The 14838-nt window shown below is 49.1% G+C and overlaps 1 protein-coding gene across 1 annotated transcript; it reads left to right on the plus strand.

Annotated features, from left to right (window-relative positions):
* Window positions 1-1126: 1126 nt before the first annotated feature.
* Window positions 1127-14306, plus strand: LOC309544155 (nitric oxide synthase 3-like; the record flags this gene model as incomplete). Its single annotated transcript, XM_082276526.1, has 9 exons — window positions 1127-1283; window positions 1638-1786; window positions 5745-5907; window positions 6019-6110; window positions 6362-6503; window positions 8194-8333; window positions 8423-8597; window positions 11659-11760; window positions 14097-14306. The coding sequence occupies exons 2-9, from the start codon at window positions 1677-1679 to the stop codon at window positions 14304-14306; spliced, it is 1134 nt and encodes a 377-aa protein (XP_082132652.1). The 5' UTR covers window positions 1127-1283; window positions 1638-1676.
* Between the last annotated feature and the right edge of the window lie 532 nt (window positions 14307-14838).

The following is a 14838-nucleotide window of genomic DNA, read 5'->3' on the forward strand; positions in this document are numbered from 1 at the left end:
TGTTATATCATCTTTACTCCAGACCTTAGACTGGAATCAACCCCATGGAGTGATCGCCTCTATCTCCATGTACAACATGGTGGGGGTTGTACTCACCCAGGGCTCTAACATCCCCAATCCCCCCTCTGTTCCTCTGTTATACCCCAATCCCCCCTCTGTCCCTCTGCTATATCCCAATCTCCCCTCTGTCCCTCTATTATACCCCAACCCCCCCCCCCCCATACTTCTATTATACCCCAATCCCCCTCTGTCCCTCTATTATACCCCAATCCTCCCTCTGTCCCTCTATTATACCCCAATCTCCCCTCTGTCCCTCTATTATACCCCAACCCCCCCCCCCATCCTTCTATTATACCCCAATCCTCCCTCTGTCCCTCTATTATACCCCAATCCCCCCTCTGTCCCTCTATTATACCCCAACCCCCCCCCCCCATCCTTCTATTATACCCCAATCCTCCCTCTGTCCCTCTATTATACCCCAATCTCCCCTCTGTCCCCCTATTATACCCCAATCCTCCCTCTGTCCCTCTATTATACCCCAACCCCCCCCATCCTTCTATTATACACCAATCCTCCCTCTGTCCCTCTATTATACCCCAATCCCCCCTCTGTCCCTCTATTATTCCCCCATCCCCCTTCTGTCCCTCTATTATATCCCAATCCTCCCTCTGTCCCTCTATTATACCTCAATCCCCCCTCTGTCCCTCTATTATACCCCAGTCCCCCCCCCCCCCTTAGTCTCAGCTGGTATTGGTAGCGGTCAGCAATGCACGAGACATGGGTAACCAGGAATGGTCCAATCAGGTTTCAGCAAGGTAACCCACAAACACAGTTGGAATGCTGGAGAACTTTGTACAGTCCATGGCATAAAGCAGAACATCTTCTCGTCTGAGCTCTACAAAGCCTCAGGGCTCCAGGAGCCAGGAGAAGAACTTATTCAGATCTGGGAAAACAAATATGATGTGTATGAGAGCACGCCCCTGAACCCTGCGCTCTGTGCGTAGCACGCCCCTCAAAGAGTTTGACACCCCTGCTCTAGTGGGATGAAATGTTTTTATATTGCTGATATTCCTCCCTTTTTTACCATTTTTCTATTTTTAGTAGAATGGTGTGAGTTGGTGAAGATGATTTCTGATTGGTTGTAATTCGTTCTTTGCCAAATAACCCCTATTGTGTCTTGTAGCAGCCAAGCCAACGGAACTCAGAACCAGAAATGTCTGCGGGTCAGGAACTGGGAGAACCGAACGCTGGCGTACGACACGCTGAACGTCCAAGCGGAGAAGGTAAGACAGACTGGCCATCTACAGGATCATACAACACCTTCCTCATTGGGAGCATAGAAGTCCCCTAGAACCTAACCTGAGATATAGAACCATAGAAATTTCCAGACTTTGCCAGGGACCGCTCTGGATAACCCAGGACTGTCCCTGGGAAATTTACCAGCTACGGGAATGCTAAGGACTAAAACCTCATTGGGAGGGGTATTACAAAGGCATTGGCCCCTCATGACATCCCAGTGTCAGCATGCGCTACATACATCGGCTCGTTATGATCACATGACATCATCACATCGCCAGCTTTCCCTACATGCACTCTGATGAAGTTGACATTTTGGATTTGTAATCTGTTTCTTATAGGATGTGGCCTGTACCAAAGCCCGATGTCTGGGCTCCAACATGTTTCCATCTCCAATGATGTGTCCTCCTCCACAAGAAGCAAAAAGTCCAGAAGAAATTCTTCCCAAGGCCAAAGACTTCATCAACCAGTACTACATCTCCATCAAAAGGTGACCAAATGGATTTTGTTTTTTTTACATCTCAACTTGATGGACTTTAACCACTTTAGGACCGGAGGATTTTCCTGATTAACGTCCAGGTCACTTTTTGCAACTTGGCACTGCGCGAATTTAACTGACAATTGCGCAGTCATGCAACGCCGTACTCAAATGAAATTTACGTCCTTTTTTCCCCACAAACAGAGCTTTCTTTTGGTGGTATTTGATCATCTCTGCGCTTTTCATTTTTTTGCGATATTAATAAAAAAACACGACAATTTTGAAAAAATAACAATATTTTTCTACTTTGACAGTTAAAAAATATCCAATATATTAAATTTTTGTCATATATTTTGGCCAAAATTTATTTAGCTCCATGTCTTTGACAAAAAAATTCTCAATGAGCGTATTTTTACCGCTTTAAGACCGGAAGATTTTACCCCATTCCTGACCAGGCCATATTTTGCGATTCGGCACTGCGTTACTTTAACGGACAATTGCGCAGTCGTGCGATGCTGTACCCAAATAAAATTTATGTCCTTTTCCCCCCACAAACAGAGCTTTCTTTTGGTGGTATTTGATCACCTGTGCGATGTTTACTTTTTGCGCTATAAACAAAAAAAATAGCGACAATTTTGAAAAAATAACAATATTTTCCACATTTTTTATATGAAATTCCCCCCAAAAAAATGTAAAAATCAATTTTTTTTTCCATTTTAGGCAAATTTGTTTTCTGCTATATATGTTTGGTAAAAATAATCACAATAATCATATTTTGATTGGTTTGCGCAAAAGTTATCGCAGCTACTAACTACGGGAAATTTATGTCATTTTTATTGTTTTTTTTTTAACTAGTAATGGCGGCGATCAGCGATTTTTACATTGCGGCGGACAGATCGGACCCCTAACTGACATTTTTGACACTTTTGGGGGTACCAGTGACATTACTACAGTAATCAGTGCTATACATATGCACTGTTACTGTAAAAATGACACTGGCAGGGAAGGGGGTTAACTTTATTGGTGATCAAGGGGTTAATGTATGCCTCATGCTTACTGACGTGTGTGGGGGGAAGGGACTGTGTGACACATGGACAGATCGCAGGTTGAGCTATGCTGAATCCTGTGATCTGACCCTGTCTGTCACTTAGGAGATCTGCCTGCTGTGTTTACACAAGTGGGCGGATCTCCAGACTCAATTCCCCGACGATCGGGGAAGAGCGGCGGTGATCACCGCATCTCCTCCCCTGGCCCGACTCCCGCTGTGTCTGAATACACCGGGAGCGAGCCTCTGGTGGCGCGCGAGCGCCGTCCACAAGGGGAGGAGTCCAGCGACGTAGGTCTACGTCGCTGGACGATAGCGAGCCACTTTGCCGCAGTACGGTCAATGTGACCGGTCGGCAAGTGGTTAAAGTTTTTAAAATTCTTTCAGTTTTGGGTAAATTCTAGAAGAAACCACTGCTGACTTCTAGTGAACATTCTTCAGCATCAAGAGTGAGACTAGGCAGCATATTAACCTTAGTGGTGGAGATCAACCGCCAGTGTCAACCTAAAAGCTAAACCACTTTTTTGGTGGTCTAGCAGGAGGTCAGGAATATGCTGTACATGACTGGGTAACATGGAGGACGTGTCTTCTAATCCTCCACCTGTCGTGAGAATTCATCATCATGTGAACACTCACACCTGTTCTTCAGCCATGTCTTCATATTATCAGTATCCAGATATGTAAATGCTCCATTCTGAGCACCGTGTCTCGTCTGTGGATGTTGGCTGTTTTTCAATAACTATTCAAATAACTATTAGGCAGATCTTCTTCATGGTGACAGAATAGGAAGTATAAGTCATGAGAAAATGTAGACCATGGAAACCCATCGATTACTCGCCAAAGTCATTATGTTACTGTGACAGGAGTCACTTTGATCATGGGGGTTGTGAACCCCAAATTCCTTTAAAGAGGTTGGGAGGCACCATGTCCAGCCTTGTGTCGCTTTCTTATGTTTAAGTCACCCTGCATCTTTTATGGATGCAGGGTGACCGGGAGGGTGGTGTACACTGAGAATATGGTTTGGACTACTTCAAATGGGACAGTAATATACATTACCAGTATCTCTCAGGAAATATGGAGATCTATCTTATTCCTATACACTGTAAGGCACAGGAAGTGCAACTCCTAATTTGGGCGTCCAGGAACTACGAGAGACACCATGTCTGCTAATAAATGTGTATTAGCTGCAGAGAGAGGGGGGGGGGTTGTTTCCAGCAGCCCCTCCTAAAGAATGTCTACTGATTAACTAAGTGCTTTTGTCTAAAATAGGACAGTATGTTAATTGGGTCTGAGACTATTGATAAGTATGTTAATGAGCTCACCTGGCTGTCTACTAAGGGATGTAATTACACAGTCATTGTTCATGTGGTATTCTCAAAGTATATATAAATGCTGTGTTTCTTTCAATGAAGAAGAAGAGAGTTATTCTCACTTGACCTCAATACGGAGCCTTGTCTCGTACTTGGGGGGGGGGGGGATAATTTGTATGGGCTTCATGTATGGCGGATTGGAGTGGTCGATAGCTGTCCTGGTGTTCGGGAGCGGATTATCCTAGACGACTGTAACCCCTTTCATACTTTGGGGTGTCGTTACGTTCTGTTAGTTGGCTTTTGGACTACCAAAAGAACTGTGAGAATTTGTGGTATTGGTATCTTAGTGGATTTCTCAGTGCATAAGTCTGGGTTTGATTCATCTGATTGGTTTCTATAAAGAATTCATGTTGATGGACTCGTAGATACAACATCATTTATATCTGGTCAGTATTATTATTATTATTATTATACAGGATTTATTTAGCGCCGACAGTTTACGCAGCACTTTACAACTTGAGGGTAGACAGTACAACTACAATACACTTTAATACAGGGGGAATCAGAGGGCCCTGCTCGTTAGAGCTTACAATCTAAGAGGGACGGTCAAGAAATACAAGAGGTAATAACTGTGGGGTATGGGCTGATGGAGAAAATAAGAGTACAGTTGTTAGGTGGTTGCCAGATAGGCTTCTCTGAAGAGATGAGTTTTCAGGGATCGTCTGAAAGTAGACAAAGTAGGCGATAGTCGGACAGATGGGGGTAGAGCATTCCAGAGGATTCGAGAAGCTCGGAAGAAGTCCTGGAGGCGAGCATGGGAAGTGGTTACAAGGGAGCTAGAGAGCAGGAGGTCCTGGGAGGAACGAAGAGAACGAGTTGGTCGGTATTTTGAGACCAGATTAGTGACGTTGCTGGGCACCAAGTTATGGATGGCTTTGTAGGTTATGGTTGGTAACTTGAATTTAATTTGTTGGTTGAGTGGCAGCCAATGGAGGGGTTGGCAAAGAGGGGTGGCAGACACAGAGCGGTTTGCAAGGTGGATGAGCCTGGCAGCAGCGTTCATGATGGACTGAAGGGGGGAGGAGTCTTTTTAAAGGTAAGCCAATGAGAAGGGAGTTGCAGTAATCGAGACGAGAGATGACCAGGGAGTGGATTTGAAGCTTTGTGGTATCATTGGTTAGGAAGGGACGTATCTTGGAGATGATGCGGAGGTTGAGGACAGTGACTGGATGTGTGGCTGAAAGCATGGTTCAGAGTCCAGGATTATACCGAGGACCTTGGCATGGGTGGACGGGTTGATAGTTGAGCCGTTGATGTTGACAGAGAAATCAGGGGAAGAGGACCGTGGGGGAGGAAATACCATGAGCTCGGATTTGGATTGGTTGAGTTTGAGGAAGTGATGGGACATCCAGGCTGATATGTCTGTTAGTAAGATGGTGATGGGTGAGGAGACTGAAGGAGTGAGCTGAGGGGTGGAGAGATAGATTTGGGTGTCATCAGCGTAGATATGATATTGAAAGCCATGGGAGGCAATCAGCTGACCCAGGGAGGAGGTGTAGAGGTCAGTAGAATGTTATCTTCAGGCTCTCCATGATGGTCCTTATTCCTCTTCCAGGGCCCAGTCCAAGGCACACACAGAGCGTCTAAAGGAGGTTGAGCAGGAGATAATGTCCACAGGAACCTACCAACTCAAGGAGACGGAGCTGATCTTTGGAGCAAAGCAGGCGTGGCGAAACGCGTCCCGATGTGTGGGCCGGATTCAGTGGTCAAAGCTCCAGGTGAGAAGAGCACACAGGCTTTGATCTTGAGGAAATTTGATGGAATGAATCCTAGTCTGACAAATTGTTCATGTCTCTCCATTTATTATGGTGGTTTGTATTCCCTCTCAGTTGTTTGATGCCCGAGATTGCAGGACCACCCATGAGATGTTCACCAACATCTGCAACCACATCAAGTACGCCACAAACAAAGGCAACATCAGGTACGATGTCCACCAATCTCCATCAACAATCTACACACAATGCAACCCCCTGTAACCTCTTCATGCCCAAGTGTTTGCTTTGTCCATGGCAGACTTATCTCTACATACAAGGGACTTGGTAGATCCCACCATAAATTCTGAGTAATTCTATTCCCATTTTTGTCTTTTTGATTTTCATTGAAGAGAAGTCTGTTTGATGGAGCTTCTGTCCTCCCCAATGATCTCACAATGTCTCATCGCCTTTCTTCCAGGTCAGCCATCACCATTTTCCCACAGAGAAAAGATGGAAGCTCAGATTTCCGGATATGGAACAGTCAGCTGATCCGATACGCGGGGTATACGCAGCAAGACGACACAGTGGTGGGGGATCCAGCCAACGTGGAGCTAACCGAGGTGGGATTTCTCATATTCCCTCTAAGTCTGGCCATAGATGACTAAAGATGGGGCAATATCTGCTCTTCGGTTATAGAACCCTCATCCAGTTCCTCCATAGCCTTCTGTTTCATCCATCTCCTCACAACTCTCCTCTCCTTACAATAATAATATATCTCTCAGCATCCCCCACCATCGTTGCCTATTACTACAACCTCTCCATGTGACCTTATCCACTAAGCCACCACTTCACATGTATGTCACTTCTCATGAGTCTACCAATTCCATTTCCAACATCCTTCAATACTAATCCGCCATCTTGCTGCTCTCGGTCTTTAAGCACTAACTTTACTATGTTTTAACTTCTCTTGCTGTCTGTTGGAAGCCATCCTCAAGAGCCTAGCCAGTTCCCGCCATCGGTGGCCTGGGCCAGTTGCTGCCATCAGTGGCCCAGGCCAAATGCTGCCATCAGTGGCCCGGGCCAGTGGCTGCCATCGGTGGCCCAGGCCAGTTCCCGCCATCCATGGCCTGGGCCAGTTCCCGCCATCAGTAGCCCGGGCCAGTTCCCGCCATCAGTAGCCTGGGCCAGTTCCCGCCATCAGTAGCCCGGGCCAATTCCCGCCATCAGTAGCCCGGGCCAATTCCCGTCATCAGTAGCCCGGGCCAATTTTCGCCATTAGTAGCCTAGGCCAGTTCCTGCCATCAGTAGCCCGGGCCAGTTTCTGCCATCAGTAGCCCGGGCCAGTTGCTGCCATTGGTGGCCTGGCCAGTTCCCACCATTGGTGGCCTGGCTAGTTCCCGCCATCGGTAGCCCGGGCCAGTTCCCGCCATCAGTAGCCCGGGCCAGTTCCCGCCATCAGTAGCCTGGGCCAATTCCCGCCATGAGTAGCCCGGGCCAATTCCCGCCATCAGTAGCCTGGGCCAGTTCCTGCCATCAGTAGCCCGGGCCAGTTCCCGCCATCAGTAGCCCGGGCCAGTTGCTGCCATCAAAGGCCCGAGCCAGTTCCCGCATCGGTGGTCCGGGCCAGTTCCTGCCATCGGTGGCCGGGCCAGTTCCCGCCATCAGTAGCCCGGGCCAGTTGCCGCCATCGGTGGCCGGTCCAGTTCCCGCCATCAGTAGCCCGGGCCAGTTGCTGCCATTGGTGGCCCGGGCCAGTTCCCACCATTGGTGGCTTGGCCAATTGCTGCCATCGGTGGCTGGGCCAGTTCCAATTTCTTTGTAATTACACTGACCCCATGTGTCACCTTCCTTGAACTCTGCCCACTAATCTTTCCCAATCCATCACTGAGCACCCTTCCTCTGCCCTCTTCACTGCTCTTTGCACCTCTCTGATGCCCTCCACACACTTCACTGCATTCCTCGTAGTCCACAAATATACAAAGGGATTGACCGCACTCCAATTGGCAAGAAATCCAACAAAGTTTATTGATCTAAATCCATAGTAAAAGGTATCACAGCTCTGAGAGGCAGGGGGCAGGATGTTAACGGGTTTCATGCAATATGGGCTTAATCATAGCAAGATAATCATATGTCCTGATTAAGCGCATGTTGCATGAAACGCGTTATCAGTGCCAATCCAGCCATCTGTGTGCCCTGTCCTTTCACAAATGCTGGAACTGTTAGACTCCATGTTTGCTGTCCCATGTTGTCATTCCTCATCTGTTCACCAATAGGTTTAATCTTCTCATATACCCATCATTCCCTCTACAGCTCTGCGTTCAGCTTGGCTGGAAGCCAAAAGGTGGAAGATTTGACGTGTTACCTCTCCTGCTGCAAGCCAATGGGGACGACCCGAAACTCTTTGAGATTCCTCCAGAACTCATTCAGGAGGTGCCCCTTCGACACCCACAGTGAGTGCTGGGCCCCCAGTGCCTGTAACATGTTGGATTTCTGTGATGAAGCTCCAGTCTAACGTTGGTTCATCTTTCTCCTCCCCCAGATATGAATGGTTCGCAGACCTGGGGTTGAAGTGGTACGCCTTACCCGCTGTCAGCAGCCTCCTCCTAGAGATTGGAGGTCTGGAGTTCCCGGCGGTGCCATTTAATGGCTGGTATATGAGCACCGAGATTGGGATGCGGAACCTGTGTGACTCCTCCCGATACAACATTTCCGAGGTCAGGGGCCCCTACCATGGTGGGGATTCTGCTATTATCTGGGCTATTCAGAATGGGGGATTCAACTCTCAGCAAGAGCAGACAATAAGTAAAAATCAGATTTCTAGGAGAGGAAGTGAGGATGTCCGCTATGTGTCATATGTCCACTGCAGCCAGAATCAGCAGCATTTTCACACTGCCTCCATGTAGAACCATATACACTCACCCCCCCCCCCCTATATACTCACCGGACACTTTATTAGATACACCTTGCTAGTAGTGGGTTGGACCCCCTTTTGCCTTCATTCTTGGTGGCAGAGATACAACAAGGTGTGGGAAACTTTCCTCAGAGATTTTCCTCCATAGTGACATGATAGCATCACACAGTTGCTGCAGATTTGTCGGCTGCACATCCATGATGCCAATCTCCCGTTCCACCACATCCCAAAGGTGCTCTATTGGATGAGATGTGGTGAGTGCGGAGGCCATGTGGAGGCCATTGGAGGACCTATTAATGGATTGGGGTTCATGCAGGTAGCAGGAGTGGCGGGAATATGTAGAATGAAGGAAAGGCCCCGTACTGATGATGAAATATTGTAATATAAAGATCTGAGGTCACAGCAATGAATAAAGTGATTGGATCCTGGAGGAGATGTGAGCTCTGAGGACCTTCACCTGGCTGCCCATCTTCCATCTTCTCCTTCAATGAAGTTCCTCCTTCCTGCCCTATGAGTTGGTGGTAAATGACTGACATCACTATCAATCTGCCAACACTGAGATCATGGCATCACTGGCTCCATGCCAACACTGAGATCATGGCATCACTGGGTACATGCCAACACTGAGATCATGGCATCACTGGGTACATGCCAACACTGAGATCATGGCATCACTGGCTACACGCAACACTGTGATCATGGCATCACTGGCTACATGCCAACGCTGTGATCATGGCATCAATGGCTACATGCCAACACTGAGATCATGGCATCAATGGCTACATGCCAACACTGAGATCATGGCATCAATGGCTACATGCCAACACTGAGATCATGGCATCACTGGCCACACGCAACACTGTGATCATGGCATCACTGGCTACATGCCAACGCTGTGATCATGGCATCAATGGCTACATGCCAACACTGAGATCATGGCATCAATGGCTACATGCCAACACTGAGATCATGGCATCAATGGCTACATGCCAACACTGAGATCATGGCATCACTGGCTACACGCAACACTGTGATCATGGCATCACTGGCTACATGCCAACGCTGTGATCATGGCATCAATGGCTACATGCCAACACTGAGATCATGGCATCAATGGCTACATGCCAACACTGAGATCATGGCATCAATGGCTACATGCCAACACTGAGATCATGGCATCACTGGCTACACACCAACACTGAGATTATGGCATCAATGGCTACATGCCAACACTGAGATCATGGCATCAATGGCTACATGCCAACACTGAGATCATGGCATCAATGGCTACATGCCAACACTGAGATCATGGCATCACTGGCTACACGCAACACTGTGATCATGGCATCACTGGCTACATGCCAACGCTGTGATCATGGCATCAATGGCTACATGCCAACACTGAGATCATGGCATCAATGGCTACATGCCAACACTGAGATCATGGCATCAATGGCTACACACCAACACTGAGATCATGGCATCACTGGCTACACACAACACTGAGATCATGGCATCACTGGCTATATGCCAACACTGAGATCATGGCATCAATGGCTATATGCCAACACTGAAATCATGGCATCACTGTCTACACACCAACACTGAGATCATGGCATCACTGGCTACACACCAACACTGAGATCATGGCATCACTAGCTACACGCAACACTGTGATCGTGGCATCACTGGCTACACGCCAACACTGTGATCATGGCATCACTGGCTACACGCCGAAACTGAGATCATGGCATTACTGGCTCCATGCCAACACTGAGATCATGGCATCACTGGCTACATGCCAACACTGAGATCATGGCATCACTGGCTACATGCCAACACTGAAATCATGGCATCACTGGCTACACGCCAACACTGTGTTCATGGAATTACTGGCTACACACCAACACTGAGATCATGGCATCACTGGCTACACGCAACACTGAGATCATGGAATCACTGGCTACATGCCAACACTGAGATCATGGCATCACTGGCTACATGCCAACACTGAGATCATGGCATCACTGGCTACACGCCAACACTGTGATCATGGCATCACTGGCTACACGCCAACACTGTGATCATGGCATCACTGGCTACACGCCAACATTGTGATCATGGCATCATTGGTAACATCTTCTCTATGACTCCTGGTAATATGGTCCAGCTGACCCCATTATTGGGTCAATGACTCACTGGCTACATGCCAACACTGAGATCATGGCATCACTGGCTACACGCCAAAACTGAGATCATGGCATCACTGGCTACACACCAACACTGAGATCATGGCATCACTGGCTACATGCCAACACTGAGATCATGGCATCACTGGCTACACGCCAACACTGTGATCATGGCATCACTGGCTACACGCCAACACTGTGATCATGGCATCACTGGCTACATGCCAACATTGTGATCATGGCATCATTGGTAACATCTTCTCTATGACTCCTGGTAATCTGGTCCAGCTGACCCCATTATTGGGTCCATGACTCTGTGCTATGTGAATTGTAGCTCAGGGGCCCGCACTTTGAACCCCACCCTAGCCCCCTCTCTGTCTAGAACATATATGATCTACATTGTCTGTACATTCTAGATATAGTTCACGGATCACCTCTATAATCCCCCAGCACGGAGCTGCATGCAGGAAATGCTTCTTCTAGACCCGTGTCATAGAACATGCAGATCATGGATAGCAAATACCCAGAATCCCCCTATTATTGTCTGTGGTGCCAATCAGTTATATTTTTATTTTATTTTTGTTTTTTTTCATGTTTTACAATACATATAAAAAAATTCACTTGTTTTTGGATTTTAGGTCCTTTTAATATTTTAGACATTTTCTGTGATTGCAGGACGTGGCTAAACGCCTGGGCTTGGACACCAAGAAAACGTCATCGCTGTGGAAGGACCGGGCAGCTCTGGAGATAAACATCGCCGTCCTGTACAGTTACCAGGTACCATAATATCAAAGCACTGTACAGTTACCAGGTACCATAATATCAAAGCAGCCGTGTGTGTGCCGGCTGACACCCTCCCCATGTGCCGGCTGACGCCCTCCCCATGTGCCGGCTGACGCCCTCCCCATGTGCCGGCTAATGCCCTCCCCATGTGCCGGCTGACGCCCTCCCCATGTTCCGGCTAATGCCCTCCCCCTGTGTTGGCTGACGCCATCCCCATGTGCCTGCTAACACCCCTCCTGTGCCGGCTGATGCCCCTCTCCATGTGCCGGTTGACACCCTCTCCATTTGCCTGCTAACGCCCCTCCTGTGCCGGCTGACGCCCTCCCCATGTGCCTGCTTGCACCCTCTCCATGTTCCGGCTGACGCCCTCCCCATGTGCCTGCTTACACCCTCTCCATGTGCCGGCTGACACCCTCTCCATGTGCCTGCTTACACCCTCTCCATGTGCCGGCTGACACCCTCTCCATGTGCCTGCTGACACCCTCTCCATGTGCCGGCTGACACCCTCTCCATGTGCCTGCTAACACCCCTCCTGTTCCGGCTAACGCCCTCCCCATGTGCCTGCTTACACCCTCCCTATGTGCCGGCTAACGCCCCTCCTGTGCCGCCTGACGCCCTCTCCATGTGCCGGCTGACACCCTCTCCATGTGCCTGCTGACACCCTCTCCATGTGCCTGCTTACACCCTCTCCATGTGTCGGTTGACACCCTCTCCATGTGTCGGCTGACACCCTCTCCATGTGCCAGATGACACCCTCTCTATGTGTCGGCTGACACCCTCTCCATGTCCCACATGACACCCTCTCCATGTGCCGGCTGACACCCTCCCTATGTGCCGGCTAACGCCCCTCCTGTGCCGCCTGACGCCCTCTCCATGTGCCGGCTGACACCCTCTCCATGTGCCTGCTGACACCCTCTCCATGTGCCGGCTGACACCCTCTCCATGTGCCTGCTAACACCCCTCCTGTGCCGGCTAACGCCCTCCCCATGTGCCTGCTTGCACCCTCTCCATGTGCCTGCTTACACCCTCTCCATGTGTCGGTTGACACCCTCTCCATGTGTCGGCTGACACCCTCTCCATGTGCCAGATGACACCCTCTCTATGTGTCGGCTGACACCCTCTCCATGTGCCACATGACACCCTCTCCATGTGCCGGCTGACACCCTCCCTATGTGCCGGCTATCGCCCCTCCTGTGCCGCCTGATGCCCTCCCCATGTGCCTGCTGACACCCTCCCCATGTGCCGGCTTACACCATCCCCATGTTCCGGCTTACACCATCCCCATGTGCCGACTTACACCCTCCCCATGTTCCTGCTTACACCCTCCCCATGTGCTGGCTTACACCCTCCCCATGTGCCGGCTTACACCCTCCCCATGTGCCCGCTGATGCCCCTCCTGTGCCGGCTAATACCCTCCCCATGTGCCCGCTTATGCCCCTTCTGTGCCGGCTTACACCCTCCCCATGTGCCCGCTGATGCCCCTCCTGTGCCGACTGACACCCTCCCCATGTGCCTGCTGATGCCCCTCCTGTGCCGACTGACACCCTCCCCATGTGTCAGCTGATGCCCCTCCTGTGCCAGCTGACTTCCTCCCCATGTGCCTGCTGATGCCCCTTGTGTGCCGGATGACACCCTCCTCATGTGTCTGCTGATGCTTCTCGTGTGCCGGATGACACCCTCCTCATGTGTCTGCTGATGCCCCTCGTGTGCCGGATGACACCCTCCTCATGTGTCTGCTGATGCCCCTCGTGTGCCGGCTGACCACTCCTGACTTACTGTAACAGTAGAAAAGGTCTGACCATTCCCTGTCTCAGGTGTACAAATGATCTGAAGCATTAAAAAGCAATCACATGGGGAGAATAACCCAGAATTCCAAACTTAGAGAGACTGCAGCTTTTATATTGTGAAGGAGCGTTTACCCCAGATGAAATCTATCCCGAGAATTGGACATGGTGTCCAGCTGTCTGGTACGGGGCCAATCTCATATTTTTGTCGGAATGGATTCGCATTCACATCAATAGGATTGCTAAAAAATTCAAAGCAAGTGGATGCAGCTCAGAAGAAGGTCAGAACCAAGTCCAAAGCCCTTAGATATAGACCCTTCTAATGTATTCGGGTGGGGCTCTGTCAGGAAATGATTCATTAATAATTCCTTTCATTGTGCATTTCTCAATATTATCAGATGGATTGACCGTTACATTTAGTTACAGTTAGGTTGGTGCTGTAGCGTGGCTCAGCAGCCATCTTTAGGAAATGCAGTCCAATGATCTGCTTGCGTTTTGTCCAACTAAAGTTTCACATGTCTCATAATGAATCTGTCTGTCTCGTAGAGTGATAAAGTCACCATTGTAGACCACCATGCCGCTACAGAGTCCTTCATGAAGCATCTGGAACATGAGACCCGCCTGCGAGGAGGCTGCCCAGCAGATTGGGTGTGGATTGTACCTCCGATGTCTGGAAGTCTGACCCCCGTATTTCACCAGGAGATGGTCAACTACCAACTGTCCCCTTCCTTTCTCTATCAGGTACCAAAGCCCTGAGATAGCACTGATGAGGAGATTGAAGAATGCAGCTCAGTGATCTAGCTCTAATAGATATCTAGTACTCACTAACTTAAGCCCCGTACACACGCAACGATTATCGGCCGACCGATCGTCCGTCTTTTGTCCAGAGTTGTGTTTTGTTGGTTGGAATGTGCCTAGACTGCACACAAATTTTTTTGCCCAACAAAATTCTACTTCAGAAGTGATGTCATGTGTTGGTTTGCTTTCTTTGTGTTCTTTCTTCTCTGAGCATGCCCAGACTTGCTGATCAGATTTTTCCCTGTCGAAATCTGTACTGACTGCACGAAAATCGGACGTGTATTGATGGCGGACAAAAATTTTATAGCCTGCACACCAGGATTTTTTCGGCCGAAAAGTCGGAGTCAGTTGTCAGAAGCATCATACTAACAAGCCGAAAATCGGCAGATCGGTCGTCGGATGAAAATTCCCTGTCGATTTTCGACGCGTGTGTACGGGGCTTTACTCTTCACTGAAATTAGAATTTATCCCTCTATATGTTGGACCCTCC

This window comes from Pelophylax lessonae, assembly GCF_965119305.1.
Source record: "Pelophylax lessonae genome assembly, contig: HAP1_SCAFFOLD_1295, whole genome shotgun sequence".
Taxonomy (NCBI): domain Eukaryota; kingdom Metazoa; phylum Chordata; class Amphibia; order Anura; family Ranidae; genus Pelophylax; species Pelophylax lessonae.